Genomic DNA, 24120 nt, shown 5'->3' with positions numbered 1-24120 from the left:
ACCTAACTGATTTGATCTTCAAAACTCAGTAAAACAAAACTTTATGTATGTGCCTGTATTATAAAAAACGAATAAAAATTTTCTGATTCATACAATAAGTTTTATTAACTTTTGAAAAAAGGAAGTTATGCTGCCGCACCCTGTATGAAAGACTTGGTTTTTGCTATTTGTCAATGGTTTCATCAACGATTACCTACCTACATCTTTTCGGATAAAGTTATGGCCAGATTCAACAACGATCCACAAATTGTAACTTTGGAAGTAATAGTGCAAGTGGCTGCTTATATACAATAAGTCTGGAAATTTGGTACCGTGGAATGGATGAAGAGGAAAATATTTTTCATGAAATGTCTGACGAAGAGATTATATAAGAGATATTTTGTTTTAAACAATAAATCAGGAAAATGACGACGTAATTGCAACTACTCCGCAAGTGACAACACAAGATGCAATTCACGCTAGGTTAAGGATGAGCTGAAGTACAGTTAACAACGAACATTTATGAGAAGACTGAGGGACAAATCTGTTGTCTCGCGTTTCAACAATTTTAAATAAAAAAAATTAACGAAGATTTTCATGCTTCATAAATTGATTGATTTGTATTATAATTGTTCTTCATAGTTTTTAATTATTTTAGTACATATTAGTATTTGTTGGTATACAATTATTTCCTAATGTAAAGTTATTGTTTTTATAGTATCGATGACGTTAATTTTTTAAGAAAATGTAAGCTCTACATTGGCTGATGCAAATGATTTAGAATAACAAACTAAAATTATACCAAATATATGTGAACATGTAGACAAAGTACAGAAGGAAATTGAATAAAAATTAGAAATAAAGAACTGTCTACCTCATCAGAAGGATCAAACATGAAATCAATTATATAAAAAGCCAACTACAATATTAAGTTTTTATGATGAAACAGAAGTTTTATACACAAATGATTGGGGTCAGATGTAGTACTTACAGGATCCAGGTTCCTTCCTATTCCAAACACTTTCTTGGTAACATATTAGAAAACAAAGTTCAACAATATTTTTAAAATTATTCTAAAATCTAAAGAATTATAAGTTTATTTTGTCTTCAGTGGGTGTGGGTGGGGTTTTTATTTGATTCAAAGACATATTGTTATCTCTAAAATAAGTCTCGTAATGCTACATAAACTACTAATTGTATATAAAGTGGGAAAGATTAAAAACTTGATAAACAGTAATCAAATCCATTTAACAATATAGCACAAAAATAAATGTCAAAATATAATTATAATACTTAAAGTGAGAATTATTATCAAAGTAGACACCAGAACTTTACCCGGATGGAATACACCTACAATTAATGTTGAAATGAACGAACATAATTTGTGGTTATTAACAAACTCCATTGTATTTTCAAAATGTATCCATGAATCAATCCAAATAATTGAAATTTTTAAGTGAAAATGAGTGAATATGTTTAAATATAAATAGTAATCAAAATTTAAAAATAAATGTGATACATAGTGTATTCCTATAATATATTTGCACTTTGCACATATATTTCAAAAACTATATACTAAAACTTATGTGAGATCATTCAAAAATATGGTACGGTGTAGTTATTTTTGTATTAAGTGCAGAAAATTTTTTAATGGCACATGTACCATGAAAATACGAATTTTTTACATAAAATACAAACAACATTTTTTGTACAACTGTGAATGTGAAATTACATCGTTTGAAATAATAAAAGTTATTGTCAATTGACGATTATCACTTCATTTCACAACTTACCATCGATTATTTCTTATGTTAACGTATTTAATTGATTTCAATTGCATTTTAAAACTAAAACTATATCTTGGACGAAAGTCGCTGCCCTCAAGCAGAGCTAAAGGGACACCATACAAATTGTACGAAATTACATCTACAAATTATAAGAATAAACTCGCAAGGTCAAGTTCCATTCAAGCAATTGAAATGAACCACAATTATTGAAATAAAAGTGAAATGTAACAAGATGCGTCAAACATACATACATACAAGAGAGGAAAAAAGTGGTGCTGGTGCATCTGATGGAAGTACCTATCTGATTATCACTCCTTTAATTGCATGCTTTTATATGGGCCATTTATGAACTGAATAATTTCTCTATTCTAGTTTGATATTCAAAATATGTACTAATTTGAAGTAATAGAGATATTAAAGAAATCGGCATAGGTCCTAGGGCCTCAACTGATACAATTGATGAGCCTGAGAAACCCTATGACATCCCGTTAGATAATGAAAAGAGAAGTCACAATATTTGTGATTGTACATTGTGAGATATAATACTATGACCATTGAAATTAAACTGGATTTTGATCCAGAATCCCAATCTCAGCCTCAAAATATAAACATCTCCAGCAAGACATGTATAAGAGCTACACTGATCAATGTTTCATTAGGAGCTCTGTTACTCTCCTAGCCAATACATGGGGCACTATTACATTCATAACTCGCCAGTGGTTGAAAATCTGCCTCCGTAGCAGATGCATATATAGAATATAGTTTGAGATTTCCAACAAAATATTGAATTGTCCATTTTCTTCTAAACAAATTAAAATGTCTGAAAAATTATGGAATCAACTCTTCAAAAAATATCTACCGTTTCTGATAAGCAGTAACATCTTCGGGAATTTATATTGGAAGTTATTGTTTAAATTTTACCATCAATTTCCAATAACTGAAATTGTTTTATGATTAATAATAATTAATTATTTACCTTGTTCACAATGAATCTTTCAAAAAACAATATTTCATATAAATTATTTTGGCAGTTAAAGAAGTTAACATTCACATATCGATAGAGATGCAGAAATGTCAAGTTTTATTGACAGTTGTACAAAAAACAAATTTTAGCAACAAAGAAGTAAAAATATTACTGGAAAAACCACCACAGCCAATTCTGTTAAGTATACGAGGTGCGGCTATAAAATGACCTGATGCTGTTTCCAGAAAACATGTTACGGTATGCTTGAACATGGTTATCCCCCACCCCAAGCTCAGTAGATAGTTAGACTGTAACAGTTTATTGAATTTATTTGAAATTTTCTCTGCAGGAAGGTAAAACTAGTGTATAAGATTGAAATTTTATCCCATACACACGCTTTTAAGCAATTTAAACAAGGTCTTGGAATAACCGAATACGATCGGCGTTCACAAGAGCTCTCAATGTCGAATCCATTGAGAGAATTGGTATATTAATCCGAGCTTATCGTTGTATAGGCATTTACGGTCCTACGTGAGTGAAAGTTGATAATATTTTCAAGTGAGAAAACAGTTGGAGTAAAATGCACATAAGTTTTCCTCTAGCTGTAAACATTTTTAACACTGGAAACATCATGTGAAGGGTAGAAGGGTAGAGGGTAAAACATCTACTGTATTCGTTGACAGACCTTACTCTCATTTAGTAACCACACCTCATATAGTATTAAATGTTATAACTAATTTCATTTTATTGTCACATTTATAGTGTTAATTAATTTTATATATAAAAACCTTTGTTATATTTAACAAAAAAATCGTTTAATACAAACACATTTTGATAATAATAACGGTAACAACAGTTACTAACATTTATAAATAACGTTTCACAGTAACATAATTCAATATACGTCATAAAAACTCCGACATCTAACTTTGAAATCTGTTTTTGAATATAAGGAAAGTATTTGTAGCCAGCGTCATTTTCCATTCCAATAACTTTATAGCAAATTTATCATGTGCAAGTGACAGGCTAGCAATACGGAATATATATTTCCAATTCAAAATTCAATTAAAATGATGGTAAATTTTGATGATCATTGTGGTGTTGCGGCAATACAATATAAAAGTGTACTCTTTTTAATATATATTCCAAGCTATCGAAAAACTATGTACTTATCCTCAGGGACTAATTTTTGGCTTAAATATAAAATGAAAATATGATCTTTGTATAAATAAAAAATAATTGATGAAATTGAAAATGACTTATATTATTTAATTGCGGATTGTAAGATATAAAATTTTATTATAAAATATCAAATTTGTTTAGTTTAAAAAACAAGTTTCAAAATGACATCGGATACTCTAAATTTTAGTGCCGTAACCCACAAATTAATAATTTTTATTACCAAGTTGACAAAGATTTCCTTTGAGTTAAAAAACTTTATAGTTAAAAGATATATATTATAAACGTTTTAGTTGTTGGATTGTGGGAAATCAACCCCCAAAGTATACACTTTTTAATATCTATATTCCGAGCTTTCAAATACTTATGTATTCATCATCAAGGAATTAACTAATTGTGAAATGTTTTGTTCTGAAATCTTTTTTTTTAAATGATCAAATTCATGATTCCAAAATCAATAATGCAAACTGACACGTCACATAAACATTTATGTTACTTTCTACGTAACAATTGTTAACAAAGCAAAATAAAATGAGCATACATTAATTTTTGAAAGAACCAAATCAGACCCGTCGAATAAAAGGCTACCAAATTCGCCCATAGAAACTGGCACTAAGACTATATTGAACAAAAAAAAATGAAGAATCATCACAATTAGTAAGTTTTCTGAAATAATAAATTGTCTTAATAAATTTTCGACATGAATTGAGTAAGTAATTAGAGGACCGAAGGAAGTTTATCTTCGGTCCCTAGAGACTATAACTTCGCGTCAGACAGTGTAATTACATTATTGTAGTAATAGTAACCCATATATTCAGCAAACAATTGCAGAAATTTCAACTTAGAAGATTAAATTAAGTAGTTGAAGAACATTTAACCATCACTCATCTTTCTTGTATTTTCTCAATCCAAATTGAAATTAAGGTTAATTTAATAAGAAACTGCCCGTTTTCACCTACCACCTGTATAATCAAAAACAATACTCTACCATATACACACTAATTGAAAAATGGAAGTTACTATTAAAGCTTAAATAGAAATGAACAATTAGAGAAAAAGAAAATATCTTCACAAAAAAAAAACTAATAATATATTCAATAAAACAAAAAAAGGTTAGCAAAAATCACCATCAGTAGTATTACAATAATAAATAAAGAAAAGTATAAACACAAGAATCAGAAGAAAAATATTTCACCAACTAATTAAAATAAATATGCAATTATTAAGAGACAAATTTGAAGCTTGATTAATTTATGATTCTGTATGCTGCAATAAACAATATGAATACGAATTGAAAAATATTTTGTAATCTGAAATATATAATGAAAAGAAGTGACGAGCTGATAGCAACGCTTTTCTTTATTTTTACTAATTATATTGTTAGGTTAGGTTGGGTTTACTAATTATATTGTTCTTATGCAGATTCAAGTACACTGTTACAGTGGGCCGAGGAACAGTGTGGCAGATACTTAGTCTCTTTCTGATTGGTTTCGCCATATTCAGTACCTTAACTTTCACAGACGTAGATTCGGCTATCAGTGATGTGACCGTAAGCGCCTGTTTGTGTGTAAACTGATTGAGTAAAAAATTGATATTTTACTGTTATCATAAAATATTTGTTAAAAATACAAAAGCTTTATGCTCCTGGATTTAAAGAAAAGAATGGAATTAGTTTGAAGATGTGCTACTTTCCAAGAGATCCAAAGAGAATGGAATTGTGGAGAATAAATTGTGTTCAACTTGGTGGGAAAGATTCTAATTGGACTCCTGGAGATTCAGCTGCTTTATGCGAGGTTAAAATGAAAATATGATGATACTGTACTATGTTATCATTCATTTTTAAATTGATATCCAATATTAAAAATAAAACTTATTTTTTATAACTTCATTTTGATAGTGATCAATGAGTAGATAATATGAAAAAATCCGAAAGTAACGCTCTTCCTACTATATTTTCAAGACAAACTAGTGATGCTACAGGTGATTTATTTTAGTGATACAAACATTTTAGTTGATTATACAATAATTACAAATTTTTTCATGTGAAAGTTATAATGTAAAGTATGTATTTAACATTATTAAAAGCATTAAATTAAGTCAAAAAACTTGCGTCAGATGGCTCTTTAACTACCAACTTAAACTCGTACAATAAATTAACGTTTTTGAGAAGTTACAATGTAAACAATATTCTTTTGTTTGTAAATCAGCGGACACCCATTTTTTTATAGTAATGGAGAAAATTTTTAAACTTACATTTCTACTTTTTGTTGTTTCTATGAATTCTTAAAATTTTTCAATTTTATTGATAATTAATTTCCAAATTTCTCACTTACTATTGATTCATACAAATTTCTTTAAAAACCTTTTTTACAATATTAATTGAGAAAGAAAATATTATTTTTACTTCCAGATTTTATATTTTTAAAAATAAATTTTTAACATTATACAATTTTTATTTATAATACGTTCGATTTTTCATACAATTATTTTAGTATTGTATTTGTGATTTACTTTAATAAAAATGAAAATTTTGAATAAAAATTATTAGTTTTCACACGAATTATCATTTTTATTTTATTAGACTACAAATTCTCCAAATAAGAAAATTTTCTGATAAAATAATTTATCTGCCAAAAACTGCATGATTATTTTTAAATAAATAATTTTAAAAGCATTTGGAACACGTTTTTGAATAAACATTGAAAAATAAAAGCTTTTGGGTTTAGGTTTCAAATGCATTTACTCGCTATTTGAATTTGGCGCCTAAGTTGGTACTGAATATGGGGACCTATGTGCCACACGGTCCCTCAACCCTGTAACACTGTGTAATATAGATGCCAAAAAACGCATCTTTATGGCGTACATTGAATTTTATTTGGAATATACTAAATATAACCGCAAATTTTATTTTTAACTAAAAAAGTGCAGCATTATTTTTCAAGTAAACCCTGTAAAATTATCGGTTTCTATATACAAAAATTGGAATTTCAATTAAGTTTATAGAAGAAAACTTTTCATTGAGCAAAAGAAAGAAATATTTTTTGTTCTAAAATTATAACAAAATCCAATTTTTTATATACTTCCATATAAAATGCAAAAAAAGAGAATACAAAAATAAGTCATATTAACTTGATAAGTAACATAAAAAAGTAAAACATTTGTATAAAGATAAAGGAAAAATTACTCGTTGCAATCTCCTGTAAAAAAATAAGAGTTAAATAAAATATGGCACTAAGTATGAAATAAATAATTTTTTGAAACAAATTCAGTAATAGAGATATGGCTTCTAACTTTTGTGTGATGTAAACATTAAGATTGTGTGAAATTTTTTTTAACTAAAATTTGCAAATAATAAATTGATAAAAAAAATAATTAAAATGTAACGCTTTATCTAAATGTGCACTAAAAAGTTAGGATAAAGACAAAACTCAAGTATTCGCAATATTAAAGAAGGTAAGATACCAACTCTTTCGGTTTACCTTCTTCTGAAATTCTGTTACATTTATCTACATAAAATGTGTTCAGCATGCTTTTTCCCTGGCGAGTGTATCAACTTCATAATTCCCTGTATGCTCATAGAGAAAATTCTCCTTCAGCAACTTTAACTCCATAACATAGGAGCTAAGTGCTTTGATGGCTTCTTGACTATCAAAATGAATCGTCTAGTTTGTTTCGAGTTCCATCCGAAAACATCCTTTGATGGTATTTCCCATTTACAAAAATTGTTTTTCCATTCATTTAGTTTAAGAACAAGAGATTTTGGATCAACAGATCATTGTATAAAAATCTTATTAGCAGCAAGGTAACACATAGACTGATAAATTTCCCGTCTGATGAAGAATAATGAATTTATTCAAATTTAATTTTTAACATAAATCTTCTTTCAGAATTTTGATAATTGAACTTTGGTTACAAGCAATTATCTTTTATTTCGGTCAAATGTTGTTCTCGCAAGGATTCTTTTATTTCGCAGTCAAACATTTCCTTATACTAACTTATTGATACTATTTAGAGAACTGCAGGTTCCAAAACTGTATAACATACTACAGTAGAATATCAAATAGTTATAACAATGTCACTAGATCTCAAAATAATGTATATCAATTAACTGTAAGAGCAAATATAGGATTAAATAGTCCATTTATATAAGCTGGTGAAATATTTAATAAAATAACTGGCAATATTAGTTATATAGAAAATCACATTTAGTTAGATTATTTTTCCGATAATTGTAAAATAATTTAAATATCTATTCTGGAACTTTAATCAATGATTAGAGAATGGTAATTAATTATTGGTTGGCGACAAAGTAATTTCGGTTTTGTAGTATCGAATAAAACACTTTTTAACAAAGCACAGTTTATAATCAATTATATATGTTCCATATGTTTTCCACGAGTTGCCAAAGATGTGTGAGACCTTGCATTATCATGGTGGAACACTAAACCTGAACATGAGCTTGTTTTGTTGTCTATCAGCTTTGGATGTAGTTTGTGCTGGTTCATCTTGTTTGCTCCATGATCGTTATCGAACTATGTTACTGTACAGGACCTATTTTTCATCACCAGTTTCATTTTGTTAAAGGTGCGTATCGTAAATGTTGGTTCTTTGTGCTAAATGAATTTCTTTCAATTCATAAGGTACCTAAAATTTAAGCTTCTTAACTAGCCCAAGAGATTTCAATTTTTGTGTGCCATACATGTAGCCTCTTCCCAACTTCTCAAACAGTTATAGGACGATCCTCATATAAATTATTATATAGCTTTAATAAAATCACGCACTACTTGCTAGTTATTTCAATGTGACCAGTATCATGTGACAAAAGGGGCTAACATAAGTTATTCAAAAAATAAAGTAGAGCTCTCTATCAGTAAAAAGCGAATCTATAAATTGAAAAAGTTGTAACTAAAGGAATGTTTAACAAAAATTAAACCAAACAAATGAACTCAGACTAAAAACGGGACTCTGTATATCGGATGACCTTGAAAGGACTATTTTTAATACAACTAAGTATTCTTTTTAGATAAGTTGATAGCACATTGGTTTGAACTGCTAAGTGGACATGAAACTTTGAAAAGAATATTTTTCTTAACTAGGAGCTACTGAATAAACTCTAGTTATTTTAATATAAAAAACTTACTTATCATTATTTTCAATTTATTCAAAACCTCTCGAAAAGGCGCTATCGCTTGTGGACCATCGTCAGAATAACGCTCTATCTCACCTGCCATCAAATCATGACTGAATTTTAAAATACTTTTAACGTTATTTTCGCCAACAATTGGAATCTAAAACAAAATCTATTTTTTATATGGTTCATAAATTGATTCAATACCTAAAATCAGATAAGTGATCGAACATAAATGAAAAAATTTGTTTATTACTAACTAAAATGGTTCTAGTCAGCCACAGAAATAGTGCAACTGGTAGTGCTGCTTTGCTCACGATTTATTGATATAGTTGAGTCCGGCTAATCCGAACTAATTGGGACTGAACACTTTTTGGATCAGTTGATTGTTCGGATTGGCCGAAATAATTAAAAAGAATGCAATTTAACGTGTCCATAGTATTATAATATGAACGTTTAATACAGAAAAACCAATTTCGATAGACTATTTACTAATACTAAAGTAATATTGTATCCAAAGCCATAGCCTTCATTCCAAACGCAGGAAAGAAGGACACCACACATCCCAAATCTTTCAGACCAATTAGCCTCCCCTCGTTTTTATCTAAAACGAGATTCTGAAGTAGAAACTTTCCATCCGTGTCAATTTGCATACGAAACAGGCAAATCAAAGAAACACAGTATGTACCTTCTAGACATAGACACTACTCCACAATACTCCATAAGAGGCTGTCAAAAAACAATTAAACGCGAAAACATTAGATAGAACAATATCAAGAGGATGCTTTGAGAATACACTCTGTGACATAGTTCAAAGAGAACTCAACTATAAAAAAGGTGGTGTCGATCGGCGGGGCTAAACGTCAACGTCTTATTAGACTATATTTGAGAGAGTTATTTATTATACTGAATGTTAGCATTTGAAACCTTTGAGGGGAGCTCCATGGGGATTTTTTGAAACTTTTGTGAAAATCCTCTAGTGATAATATATCAAATGGGTAAAATTCAGCTTTACCCTAATTTTTTTCCTTTACTGACGGGCTAATATACTGATGACAGTGTCGTCGCTAACTGTAAGGTCAAAGTGAATGGATTTGCTTGCACTGGAGTGTATTAGATACAATTTTTATGTTGGAATTTGGAACTATAAAATCGAAACAACTTTATCCCATTTTAAAGAAAGTAAAAAAGATCTGGAAAACACTATATTACAAGCATTTACTTCCCATTTAAAAAATTAGGATTGCACCAGTTATCTAAAGGTTAACAGAATCACATTTTCACGTAGAAGTATGGGGAGTTGGGGCACCTTGATACGATTTTTACTTAGACGCAATAAAAGAAGATCTATTGACAGTAACATTCAATTTAATAAGTTTAATATATTCAACCGACTTGTTAAATTAAAATTAACCGTTCTATTAAATCACAAAAAGTATTATAGCCTATTTACTAAAAAATGAAATTTGTATTAATGTACCCCACATTCGTGGTACATTCAAAGTAATATTTCTACAAATCAAACAGGTTTTATTCATTTTTATGACATATTAATTACTTGTTTTTTTTCTTTTTGGTAAATTATATGCACTTAAGTACTAATTGACTTAAAGACATTTCGCGATCTTTATACAAAAATAGAACAAGTAAATCTAAATAAACTATGCCTTGAAAAATATTTAAACAATAAGATTTAATAATTCTTCATTTAACTTAATCAGTCATCACTTGTGTTTTCGGGTTTCCTTAGACTAATAATTTTATTTCTCTTACAAAAACCACAGATCCAATCTAAATTAGCACTCTTATTGACATCCCAAGACGGTGGATAGCTGCAATTCAATTTTTTAGCGTATTCATAAGCAAGCTGTCGCACTTTGATTAATGTAAGCACACGATGCATTTTATTATATAAGCATTTAGTTGATCTTCTTGTTCGGTTGTAAATACTTGCTGGGAGGTATACTTAGATGAAAAACTCGTCTTCGCCGTCTTTATTATTCTTTTTTTCTATTCTATGCGGTAAAGTTGCAGGTTTTAAATTATATTTCTTACTGATAATTTTCCTCCCAATACGTCATCCCAGAAGTCAAAGAAATTTTATCGATGAAAATTCTCTTCGTTTTGCATTTAAATGTTCCAACCATTTTTCTATAAATAAAAAGAAAATATATTAAGTCTTATATATATACATACATTAAACAAAATATTGGGACACATTGATACGTATCAATGTGCCCAGAGAGCACATGCATTAATGTGCCCCTGTCTACTACAATCGCAATAAATATTTTATAAAAATTGAAGCAATAAATAATCAAAAAAATAAAGTCTACGTAATGTAATGACAGATATGTACTTACCAAATGTCTTAATATAACACAGGTAACACTAAATAAATTAGAAGAATTACATCCGAAAGAAAACTACGAAAATATTGATGGGAACATCAGAAACTGGTTTATACGTGACAGCCGCTAAATCGTCGAGTGAACGTTGCTTTTCGATGAATATTGACTGTATCTATGTGCCGCATGTATCAATGTACCTTATTTTCCCCTATGAAGATTTTTAATTTAAATTTGACACTTGGCTTTTCCACACTTCTGCTGGATTTTATCAAGAAAATGAAGAGTATGATAAAAAAATTTTACTAGACCCATAATAGAATGGAGTATATTTTATAATTGCTATAAGTTCAACTTACAGTAATATCATATTCTGTGACATCGTGATTAACTGCAGCAACTTTTGTGGCAGGTTTTTGAATTTTTCTTTTCTTACCTCCTGACGGCTGTAATTGTTTAACACTATCTTTTTCATCTTTTTCTTTATCACGTTTTGGACACGAACAAACTCTCACGTTTAACGATTTCCGCCCGAATATTTCAGACCTAAAAAGTAATTTAACAGTTAGATTTTGGAAGATGTTATTTGGTATGGTTGTCCATTTACGTTTGTATCTTGCATAACCATTTTCCAGCTTCATTGAATAGCATCAAAATCGTCGTTTAAACTTGAATATGCTGCAAATAGTTTTCTTTTAAATAAGGGGAACCATGAATCAGAATTATAGGTAGGTAAAGTAGGTATTTGAATTCTAGTATTCCAAGTGAAAGAGTAACTCTAGTTCCTTCTTTAATACACAACCAAGTATCGGGTCTGTTTGAATTAGCCAATAAGATTATTTTACCGTCGTACTATTTTTGTAGTGTACGTTTAGTTTTTGTTTAATAAAAAAAAACAGTTGTAGCAACGACGTTCAATAAGACAATTATCATTTTATACAGATTTTTGTACGCTGGTATTCAAATTAATACGAAAGTACTACTGTTTGTATATCGATATACAGAACTTATCGTTAACAGGTCATGGACCCAGTTGACGTCTAGTTTTTGTGAGAAGTCGGTGAAAGTTGACGTTACATTCGGCCGGATTTTTAAAGTTGGATTTAATAAACGCGAAAATGGGAGACCAAGCAGCAGTAAGCGTTACAAAATTGACGGGATATAATTGGGCAATGTGAAAAATTCAAGTTCAGGAACACTGAAGTCTAAAAGGTATTTTGAAATTGTGGAAGGCATAAAACAAAGACCAATTCCTCCGAGTGAATTAAAGGAATGGGAGAGTAAAGACACAAAGGCTCTAGAAATCATCGTATCAAGATTAGATGAGCAAGTGATTAAACATGTACGATCTTCTGAAATAGGGACTAAGTTAAAAACTATTTATGAACACCAGTCACAGGTTAGTGTTCATTTGTTGATGCAAATATTTTTCAGTTTATAATTCAAGGAAAGTAATGCTGCAGATTTTATGTTACAGTTAGAAGAGATTAGAGGTTCAATGAAATCTTTGGAGAAAGGAATAACTGACAAGATGGTTATGACAAGTGTTGATGTCTCTGCTAGAAAGTATGAAGCATTTCGGAACAAAGTGGGAGTCAACTCCTGAAGTTTAAAGAGCTGTTAATGATCTGATGTCGAGATTAATGCTCGAGGAAGAATGAACTAAAAATAGTGAGGAAGTAGAAGCGTTAGCAACTAAAAGATTTTGTAGTGTTGGTGAAAATAAAATGAAAAATGATAATAATAAAAAGAAAGATCTAAAATGCTTTGAGTGTGGAGGACTTCATTTACGAAGTGACTTTCCACAAGTAGAGAAATAGTTTTCATTTTTTTTAAAGCCTGGCCAGAATGCAAAGTTTTGTTGATCTAAGAAGCAAAAAAATGAAGAAAGATCTTTTGTTTCTACTGCTGTTCAAGCATTGATAGATGAATTCATATGAAACTGTACAAACGTAATGGATATGTTAGATAAAGAAAAGCTGAAAAAAACGCATTGTGGATGGATAGTGATACTTCAGAGCACATGTGTTGTGACAAAAGCCAATTCAGAATGTTGAAAAATGTTGCCGAAATAAGTCAGATCAGAGTTAATGGCACTGAAGTAGACGTGAATGGTGTAGACACTTTGCAGGTATTGGCATGGAACAAAAAAAAATGGTTGAGAACAGATTCAGAAAATGTATTGTACATACCAGAGTTAGATGTAAACTTGTTTTTGTTAAGCGAAACATTGGACAGAAACCTAGAAATGAACTCAAACAAAAATAAGTGTCAGCTGATAGATAAAGCAGACATATAGCAAACAGGGAAGGAAATCTATATAGAATGCAGTTCAAAACTCAGTTTTATGAACATAGTAATGAGCTTCCAACATAATGTAATATGATTTATAGTTTGCATGGTTGGCATAAGAAGTTAGCTCATATAAATTATGATGAAGTAAGGGAGGTATAGAAAAATAATGGAATAAAATATGAAGAGATTGTCTTGCCGGAAAATAATACAGGTTTCCTTTCCCACACAGTCGAGCTACGAAACCTGGAGAGATTATTAATGGAGATTTGGAAGGACCTATTGAGGTTCCATCAGTTGGGAAAACTAGATATTTCTTAATGTTTAAAGACGATTATAAAAGTTATAGATATTCGTTTTTTCTAAAACATAAATATGAGACTAAAAAAGATCTGGAAAACACTATATTACAAGCATTTACTTCCCATTTAAAAAATTAGGATTGCACCAGTTATCTAAAGGTTAACAGAATCACATTTTCACGTAGAAGTATGGGGAGTTGGGGTCCATTATTAATGGAGATTTGGAAGGACCTATTGAGGTTCCATCAGTTGGGAAAACTAGATATTTCTTAATGTTTAAAGACGATTATAAAAGTTATAGATATTCGTTTTTTCTAAAACATAAATATGAGACTACAGAAAGTAATAAAAAGGTTGTGACTATGATAGAAACACAAACAAAAAACAAGATAAAAAAGCTAAGAATGGACAATGGAAGGATGTAGAACTATTTTACACAGCAAAAAACTAGATAAGAAATGGTTGGTAGAAGCCGTGAACTACTTATATAGAGCTAGCTGTAATTCAATTGAAAAAAGACTCCGTATGAAGCAGGGTTCAGCAAAAAGTATGATTTAACTTTTTTCGCAAGAGTTTGGACAAAAGTTTGTACATATAGTTAAAAGAAAGCAATCAAAACTTGACGCAAAAAATAACAGAAATGTGTCTTGGATACAGGGTCAATGAGTAATTGTAGCACTAATACTCTTAGTGTAAGTGTGGTGAGTGTTGATGATGAATGATGTAATATTAAATTAGATAAAATAAATTTCAAGTATGACAACTCTTCAAAACCATTGCATTGATAGGTTTAACCCTTATGTCAATACCAAGTCAAAATTCAATAGCCAGGTATCCATTCCAAAAGAAGCCAGTCAGAAATGCTTCCGATCACTGATTGGATGTTGAGATAAGTGCATTGCTAGACATGGGCAGATTAATTCAAGCTTTGTGTTAGCTTTTTTTATGAGATCTCATATTCTCAGTTTGCAAGCCTGAATGTTTAATACTCAGAACTTGATTTCATATAGAAAATCTGGTGAATATGATCTTAATTTTTTTATTCAGAAAATACTAAAAAATATCAACAAGAAGAAATTTTCCATAAATATGCTGAAAAGAGAGCTATAAGTGTATATCATTCTACAAGTAAGCTGTTGTCAAGGAAATACCTTTAAATGAAAATATAAGATTAACGGCCGGTTTCATAGTCCAACCCTAATTGGTCCTTTAACTTAGTCTTTAAAGAGAAGTGGTCCCATAACCGATTTGTAATGGTTTATTGTATAAAGGCTTTTTTTAAAGCTCTAAAAGTAGGTTGGCACGTCTGACTGTAGCTTAAAAGTTTTTGATATGTATTACGAACAATATTCTGTACTTTTCCAATATTTGTCGGAAACATTTGATAGCTATAAACGGAGTAAATACAAATACTGCAGAAATAAAAAACAATCTGAAATAACTGAAATAATTATTAATTATAAACTAATTATAATGTCGGGAACATTTGATAGCTATAAATGGAGTAAATACAAATACTGCAGAAATAAAACATAATCTGAAATAACTGAAATAATTATTAATTATAAACTCATCTAATGAAAATTTAGCTATTACTTACTGTTCATTCTCTAATGTAAATATAACTTCAATGGCACGACGGTTCATTCCAGGACTGGGACAAGAATTTTTACACACAAATTCGAACATTTCTCTAATACTGTTAGTTCCAATTTGAGGCAATGCAAGAGGAATTACCACACTTAAGCGTTCATTTACTGATTTCTCTCCAATGTAGTAAGCAGTTTTATTATGGCATCTTATGACGTGAGATTTAATATGAGGTGATATATCTATAAAAAACATCAAGAAATAAATTTTAGTAAGAAATTTTGTACCATTAATTGCTAACAAACAACCATCATAACTAAATTGGAAAAATGAATAAGTTTCTAAAAATTGTTTTGTGGAACGTCAACATGCTGCGATAAAACAGCACACTGAGGTACATCTATAATGAATAAAAGTTCAATAAAACGCTATAAAATCAGAACAGTTCACTGAATTCTACAAAACTCTCGAAAATCGCTTCATTGCAGGTGGTGACTACAGCTCTAATCACATTTATTAGGGATCAACACTAACAACCCCCAGAGATAGACAACTTTATGAAATAATGAAAAATAACAGCATGAAGGTACCAGATCTACTTGATTTTTGTGTCATGAAAGGTATTTCCTCTCACTTAGTCGACGCTACTTCATGTTTTGATCTTTCTTCTGACTATTCTCCTAATATTAGTTTGTATAAGCACATAAGTTAGGGAACATAGCAAATTCAGAAACTAGGACAACTTTAGAACAGATGTCAACAAAAGTCTGAGCATCAATATACCTCTGGAAACAGATGTCGTTATCAGTGAAACAGTCAAAAAGCTCATAAAAACATTCCAAAATGCATCCTGGTAAAACACCACAACACCCATTTGCTGTATTGAAAACAGAGACTTCACTTAATAAAAAATAAAATATTTAATAGAATATTACCTCGCCAAATATGGCAAGATAAAATCAAATTAAATAGGGCAACTCAGGAACTGAAAAGGATATTAAATAAGCCTATAAATTATTCTACTTAACAATACCTAAGAAATTTAATTGCAAACGAATACTCATTATAAAAGGCTACAGAAAAATTAGACCGTCCCTAAGTTCAAAAGCCCTCATCTACAACACTGAAGGTCACCGGTTAAAAACCAACAGCACAGAGCAATTAGAAAATGTTGATGAACATGAAATAGATAACAATAATCAAGACGCCTTAAACATTGCGATAAATATTCAGAGTTCAAGTAATCATGGATACTCAAGACCATACACCTAACGGGTTTATAGCTCATCCAGTATTTTAACTACAAGCAAAAAATGGTTACCCCCCAGTTCTCTGTGTAAATCAGAATCAAAGTAGTTGGGAGATTTTTTTTTAATTTAAATACCTAATACTCTGTGGCTATACTAAGTGTACGGTAAGGCAATTAAGTACATTGTTACAAGTTTGTTACATTTTTCGTCATATATCACATTATCACATTATTAGTAAACTATTATTATAACAATACTATACGTAGGTATTGTTACCAATATCGCCTTAAATTAAGATATAATGGTGCAATCAATTAACCTTATGCTATTTTTCAAAAAAAGAACCATCAAGATTCTGGATATACTTACCACGATCAGTACCATCATCAGTAAATTCATGATTCAAGCATCTGTACACACAATCCTGTGTATATTGTGGCAGACTGTACATAGGCGTCACTCTGATAAATAGGGGAAACGGTGGTCTATCTTTAACTTTAAAATCTACTGGAAATGCTGATCTCATATCCATATAAACTTTGTTGAGCATTGGAGAGTACTGAAAAATAAAAAAACGAATGAAAAAAAAAGAGCCAAAAAGTTGGACTCTAAAAGAGCCAAAAAGTTGGACTCTTTCCAAACATAAAGATTTTATATTGAAAATTTGATCAAAAAGCAGTTTGTACCCCTTGTAATCCCAAACAATGTTATTTTGATTAATTCTAAGAATAGTCAAAATAAATTTGAGGACAAAGCTATAGATTTATATCCACCAAAAAGCATCTGTTTGGATATTGGTGGAATTTAATTCTGGTTAAGTAAGAGGATAGTCCCATAAGTAGTACCTGGCCTAACGAAGAAAACAAAAATTTAGAAAAAAAAATATTTATTTTTCAACGTAATCAATAAATTCGATTTCTTTTTTATAAGAAGCAATCACCAAACTCCTCAAAATAGCCATTAACTGCCGACACCACCTCTTCATTGTTGGGAAATCTTTGACTACCGAGGCAACTTTTCATGTCTGAGAACAGAAAATACCCCGAGGGGGTTAAATCTAGCGAATAGGGTGCATGAAATAGCAATTAAAACTTTAATTCATCAATTTTGGGCATTGTAATAATGTATGTGTGAGCTGGTCATTGTCTTGATGAAACAAGACTTTCTTCTTGGCTAAATTCAGCCGTCTTTGCTTGATTTCTGCGCTCAAACGTTGCAATAAGTTCGCATAATACACGCCGCTGATAGCTTTTCTTTTTTCAAGATAGTCAATGAAAATTATCCCACTAACATCCCAAAAAAGCGACGCCATGACCTTGCCTGCAGATGGAATAGTCTTTGCCTTCTTTGGAGCACGCGCACTTTCAGTCGACTATCATCCAGTACCGCTTTGTGGATTTTCTTCAACATATCTGGAGTCGGCCCCTCATTTGGTCGACATCTGCGATACTGGTCTTCGCAGGTCGTACGGCCTCGTTTAAACTCTGCTACCCAATATTTTACTGTTGATAACGAAGGAGCAATCTCGCCCAGACTAGTTCTCTGGTTCAAATTTTATATTGGTATATTATTGTACCGCATAACAATGACGTAATGTTTACAAATTCACTGGGAACGTTTACTCTTGATAGCTGTGAAACAAATACTAAACAACGTAGCGTCTTCAAACTTGAAGCCGTATAATTTGTGTATTTTCTAATAAAGCAATTACCATCATTTCTAGGTTAAGCCAGGTACTTTTAGGACCATCCTCGTATTCATATGAAGGGGTCAATTAAATCCCGCTTAAAATCAACCACAACACAACAGACACAAATACTTCCTCTTACTTCCCTAAACCTTCAAAGAAAACTCACTTATTTGCTAACCCTAAAGCACTAAGTATACATAATTTCTAGTTAAATCTTTGATCGGGGCTTTCGCATCTTCTTAAAATCATTAATTTAGTAAACTTCCAAACCTCTCAAGTGAAATGTGATTTAGTAAGTCGGACAGGCTATAAATTGACACGAGTGAATAGTTTTATTTATTCTCGCCCTCATCAGAAGACAACTTAAAAAAGAATTTAGAGTGCAATCAAGATCAGTATAACTCAAAAAAGCCCTAATGATCCCATATTTAGTTTAGTGTGGATTCAATTACCAGTTATAGCATATGCAGAATATGTTACAATCATAGCAAATACAGAAGAATAATTAATAAAATATATAGCAGGCTTGATAGGGAATTAAGATTTGATTTGTATATAAAGACAAAACAAAATATGTGTAAAAAGGAAAGGAAATGAAAAGCTACAGAAAACTATTTTGAAATGAAGAAGCACATATTAATTTGATAGTGTTGCTCGATTTAATTATTCAAGAGTAATAATTAGAAAAGCTAATCACATATGCAATGCAAAAAAAGAAGGAAAATGATCTTGAAGTATGTGAACAGACACTACAAGATTTGGGATTGTAAAATAAAAAGTAATGAAGAAATAGATTGGATAGGGCATATAATGAGATGAAAACCATTAGACACGTTTAAGGTAATTATGAAATGGATCACAATCTAATCTGGATAAACACGAAGACCCTAAAAACAATTGAAAAATGTAATAGGGTACTTGCATGGTTTGGGAAAAAATAATTTTGGATAGTTTATATTCAACTTTTATTATAATTGTTTTTTAATTATTTGATCAATATTTATAGAGAAAAAACTATTGAGAATTCAAAAATTTTGTAAGTAGTTTAAACATTTCAGTGAGGCCGCCATATTGTGTGACGTCATAGGTATAAAATCAATGATTCAAAGTAAATACATCTATTCTCTCTTGAGTCCAAACTACCAGTGTAAATGTTAACAGAGCGTCGCAATAAATTACAATAAACTTAATTGTTCCACTTTATTCTTTGACTCCCCTATTTTGCTCTAGTTTGGTTATGAGAATAACAAGTTTTTGGGGACGTAAATTTTGTTCAATTTTGAGTTATAGTTATACAGAATTTTTTCTAACCTAAATCAACTAACGTAGACATTTTCAAATGCTAATGTCCTACTCATTCGTATACCTTACTGTCTAGTAATTAAATACTACCATTAACGTGATACCAAATTGAAAATATGGGATGATGTTCTTTTCATCTATGCTCTTGAGGAGCAATTTTTTCTACAATTTCGAAATAGTAGGTAATAAAGGATGAGCCTCTAGGATGTAACATAAGGGAGAGGTTTACCTGGCTTAGATATTATTATAACCTCTGCTACTTTCCATAGCTTAGTTACATATATCAGTCTGAATAACAAATTAATAACTTTCGTTAATTTGACTATAGCTTTATGGGGCAGTTGTTTCAGGATTTTTCCAGTGATAAGGTTAAATCTAAAGGCTTTTGTAGAATTGATGTTATTCCTAATTTCTGCAGAAACTTCTTTTAGAGAGGTAGGTCTAACAATCGAATCCTTCTTTTCAGGTTCATCCAGTCTTGTGTTTCTTCACCTTCTTCAGTGAGGAAGGTTTTTTTAAAAGTTCTGTAAATCTGCTTATTATCTAGTGTCCAACATCCATCTTCTTTTCTAATTGGTGGATTATGTAGAATAGGCCTTTTCAGTAATTTGATTGCTTTTCAAAGTGAATAATCCGCATTGTTATTATAAGTTAATTCACTCAGATATTCAACTATAGAATCATTTTTGATATACTGAATTTCGTGTTATAGTTGTGTAGCATTGTTTAAAGTTGTTTTATCAGCTGGCGTTTTGGTTTGCTGCCATTCTCTTCTAATTTTCCTTTTTTTTTGTTATAAGGTCCTTGATTTCTTTTGGGTGATTATAAGAATAAATAAATAAAAACTAAATGTAAAAATAAGAGTGACAAAAAAGAGAGTTAGAACTCTCATTAAACCGTAAAAAAAACATGGAAGAGAAATGATCTACCTCTATAAATGGACTAAAACACAATAAATTAGCATGAATCATAAAGATTTAATAGTTAACGATGACGATTAAGTAACAATGCAAAGTTATGAAGTGATAAGAACGTTATTAATACTTACTACCCAAGCATTTTTTGCACCGTTTGGTATTACATCTACTTCAAACTCAAATGGCCCGCTGTATTCTTCATTAGATGGAATGGTATTAATAGGTCTAGGTATTTTTATATCTTGATATTGCTCCATATTGTCAATCTACAATAAAATATTAAATTTCAAGAATTTGCCATAATACATTAACTATATTTGATAAAGAACTATGAGGTCTGTTTAACAAATGAGTGACTTCTCAGACGTTGACAACACTTTCGCTATTTGCGAAAACCACGTGTCACTAGATGGCGCTGAATTTGGCTTCTATAGCGGTGAGTAACAATACAATGTGTAAGGGTGTTTGATGCTGTTTAGTTTTTTCAAGTGTTTTTAGTGATTTTGGTAGAATTTTCTTTAGTTTTGTAATTTCCGTTATTTTCTAAACGTGTTTATGTGGTTAGAGCAAAAAGAATTGGTTTAAAAATGACGAAAATTCAAGAAACCCGTTTTAACATCATGGAATATATATTAGTCAGAAGCAGACCACCGAAAGAAAGTGAAGCGGTTTTTGAAAAGGGACATACAATATTATGTAGCCTAAAAGGGAAAAAACATTATAAATTGTGTCTACAGACGATAGAATTCCCAGTCTCATGAGATCACCATTAATCTGAATGATGTAGTTAAATATTTGAAATGCATTTGTTCATGTTAGTAAGGGAGGGAGAGACTTAATATCTACAGGAAACTACCAAAAAGGAGGACAAGAGTTTTATTTTCCACTAGAATGAGATTTAAACAATTTTTACCATGTTTTTATTATTTTCATATTATTTTTCATGGATGTGTGGTTTATATCAGAGAAGCACTTTAAACAGGTATATTATTTTACTATTTAGACTAAAAGTTCAAATAACACTTCCTATTGTTTATGAAACAGCAAAACTAGTTCATTTCTGGCTTTACTTTTCACCTCTATTGAAGTTTGAAAGAAAATCAACAGATACCGCACACTTCGTAGTTTTGCTAGTTTTCGTCATGTTTCTGATGTCAACTGTCAAAATTTTATATAACTAGTATAGATTAATTTTAATATTTCAGTTATGAGTATGAAAAAAAATCGAGTGTTAATTAAACATTTTTTAAATGAAGAAAACTTCGAAGAAGCCGATGAAAAGTTATGTAAATATTATCCTGAGATTGCTACTTCCCACGTAATGATTTGTGAATGTGTAACATTGTAACATGCCAGATATTTTGAATATTCCTTTGTTCACGAATTGTAGCACAGTAGTCAATTTGGATTTATTTATTCTAACATTAAAGTTATTGAAGAAATTAATTTGTTATCGATCTCACACTCCAATCGAGAAATTCAGTTGAGGGCTCAACCATTCCGAATTTCCATAGATAAGTCCCAGTTTCATCCTTAATATATATAGATCTGAACTGAATTAATAGCTGCTTTTATTGTGCTCTTTTGGATACGCAGTTAATACGAATTTCAATAAATTTATTTGTTGCTGAAACTTTTTTTATTGTTCTTAGCAATAAATATTTATTTGGATAATCGTGTCCAGGGATAGTTATAGATTGTTTAATTCTTATTTTTAATTTAATTCATAAAGTGTTTTCAGCTTTTCCACTTTATTATTAATTTTTAACGTCGTTCGTTAAAAGCTGGTGGCTAATTCAGAAATGGTTATAAAATCCGTATTTAGCGAACGTCAAATAAAAGTCTGTGACATAACTAATGAAGTAAATATTTAAACCTACTGCCTACTAATCCATGGGGTTTCGCAGTGTTTGCAGAGAGGGTTCGCGAAAATAATATTGTAATGGAGGATTTTTTAAAACGCCATTAAAAACAAAAGCAAAAAAAAACAAAAACATTAAAGAACACACCCACTGTAAAACAGTGGAAATTCCAAAGTTGAAATATGTACTACTGGAGAAATCATAGAAAAGGCAAATGTGGCAACATTGAATTTGTTGTCGGAAAAATCCAAAGAAATGGCGGAACCAGAATAATATTAACAGCTTTGCAGAAAGCATGCTATTAGCTTATTTTGAATAAAGTTTCAAAAAACTCAAGTTTTCTACACCGGTGGTTCGCGAAAATAATATTGTAATAGCGGATTTTTTAAAACGCTATTAAAATCAAAAACATAAAAAACAAATTAAAAGAACACACCCAATGTAAAACAAATTGATCGCTGTCTGTTTGTTAACCCATCAAGTACAATGAGTCTAATTTGGGGATTGCGCAGTTTTGCCCTACAGTTTCATTTTGTTGATTTGTCATGTGTGAGTTGTATTGTTTGCACTGTTAATTTGTTCCTCAATTGTAGAAATAGAAATCTGAACTTGATATCGTGAATTTTGTGTTATTAAACAAAAAGAAGTTATGAGGTTATGTTCGAACTAATTTCTGATTTTAACATGATAGGGTGAACATTTGTTATGTTCTTGTTGTTCTAAATCTGATGTGTCATCAATACGACCGTTCTTATAATTATATGAATTTTTTTACTTGATTCCCATTTGGGGATATCATGTTGAAATCATAAGTCGGGTATGCGTATATCGTAAGTTTCTTTCTCTTCTTAGTTGAACACGTTTTTCACAGGAATAGCCTATCGAGAATGTCTGTCTGTAAGAGATTTTGAGCACATATTAAATGATCCTAATTTTTGGCATAATGAATTCATGCAGAAGATACTGTTGATGATGGTCCGAGTACTTCGGGTTACCATCCAACTAGAAAAACAACATTACCTAGGGCAAAAAAATCTCGTAATCTTGAAATACTGAATGTCCATTTAGAACATGATTCTGGTCAGAATTCGTATACATCCACTCCTCATCAAAGTAAGAAAAGGAAGTCAACAATCTCTGATAGAGACACAACCAGTTAGGAATACAAATATATCTAAATAGGAAAAAAATAGAACCATCATTTTCTCTACTAAAGAAAAGTACGAGCAGAGGAGGGATTGAAAAATACAACAATACAGGGTGCGTTCCACGACGAGTTAAAGCTATCTTGTATATGGCAAAATATTTATAGTAAAATCATGCAAATTTCTACGTTTGGGTTTTCGGATACGATCTTCTTAACTAAAATATTTTCAAAGATGGCCGACTTCCGGTAGATGAGGATACACTTAAAGATATGAAAATGATTTCTATTCGGTTGGTTTTAACAAGGTCAGACGTATTTGAAACTATGTTGAAAAATTTTTCATTTTATACAGGGTGTGTATAAAAGAGTTCAAAGTTTAACTT

The 24120-nt window shown here is 30.5% G+C and overlaps 1 protein-coding gene across 7 annotated transcripts in view; it reads right to left on the bottom strand.

The window, feature by feature from the left end:
• The window catches only part of LOC130447589 (cellular tumor antigen p53), a 39480-nt gene that overhangs the window by 6186 nt on the left and 9174 nt on the right, over positions 1 to 24120 (bottom strand). For 4 of the 7 annotated variants that reach the window (XM_056784478.1, XM_056784482.1, XM_056784479.1 and 1 more), the window contains exons 4-8: positions 20860 to 20994; positions 17189 to 17378; positions 15580 to 15811; positions 11745 to 11931; positions 8252 to 9197 (exon numbers count right to left, since the gene is read on the bottom strand). In XM_056784478.1, coding sequence (XP_056640456.1) covers positions 9027 to 9197; positions 11745 to 11931; positions 15580 to 15811; positions 17189 to 17378; positions 20860 to 20994 — 915 coding nt within the window. In that variant the 3' untranslated portion in view covers positions 8252 to 9026. Of the gene's footprint in view, positions 1 to 139; positions 7107 to 8251; positions 9198 to 11744; positions 11932 to 15579; positions 15812 to 17188; positions 17379 to 20859; positions 20995 to 24120 lie in introns of those variants that run through there. The other 3 variants (XM_056784483.1, XM_056784484.1, XM_056784485.1) reach the window with 3 other exon arrangements.

The sequence above is a fragment of the Diorhabda sublineata genome, chromosome 8 (assembly GCF_026230105.1).
Source record: "Diorhabda sublineata isolate icDioSubl1.1 chromosome 8, icDioSubl1.1, whole genome shotgun sequence".
In the NCBI taxonomy this organism is placed as follows: domain Eukaryota; kingdom Metazoa; phylum Arthropoda; class Insecta; order Coleoptera; family Chrysomelidae; genus Diorhabda; species Diorhabda sublineata.
The sequence above is the reverse complement of the archived record's forward strand: the minus strand, read 5'-3'. Positions and strand labels throughout refer to the sequence as shown.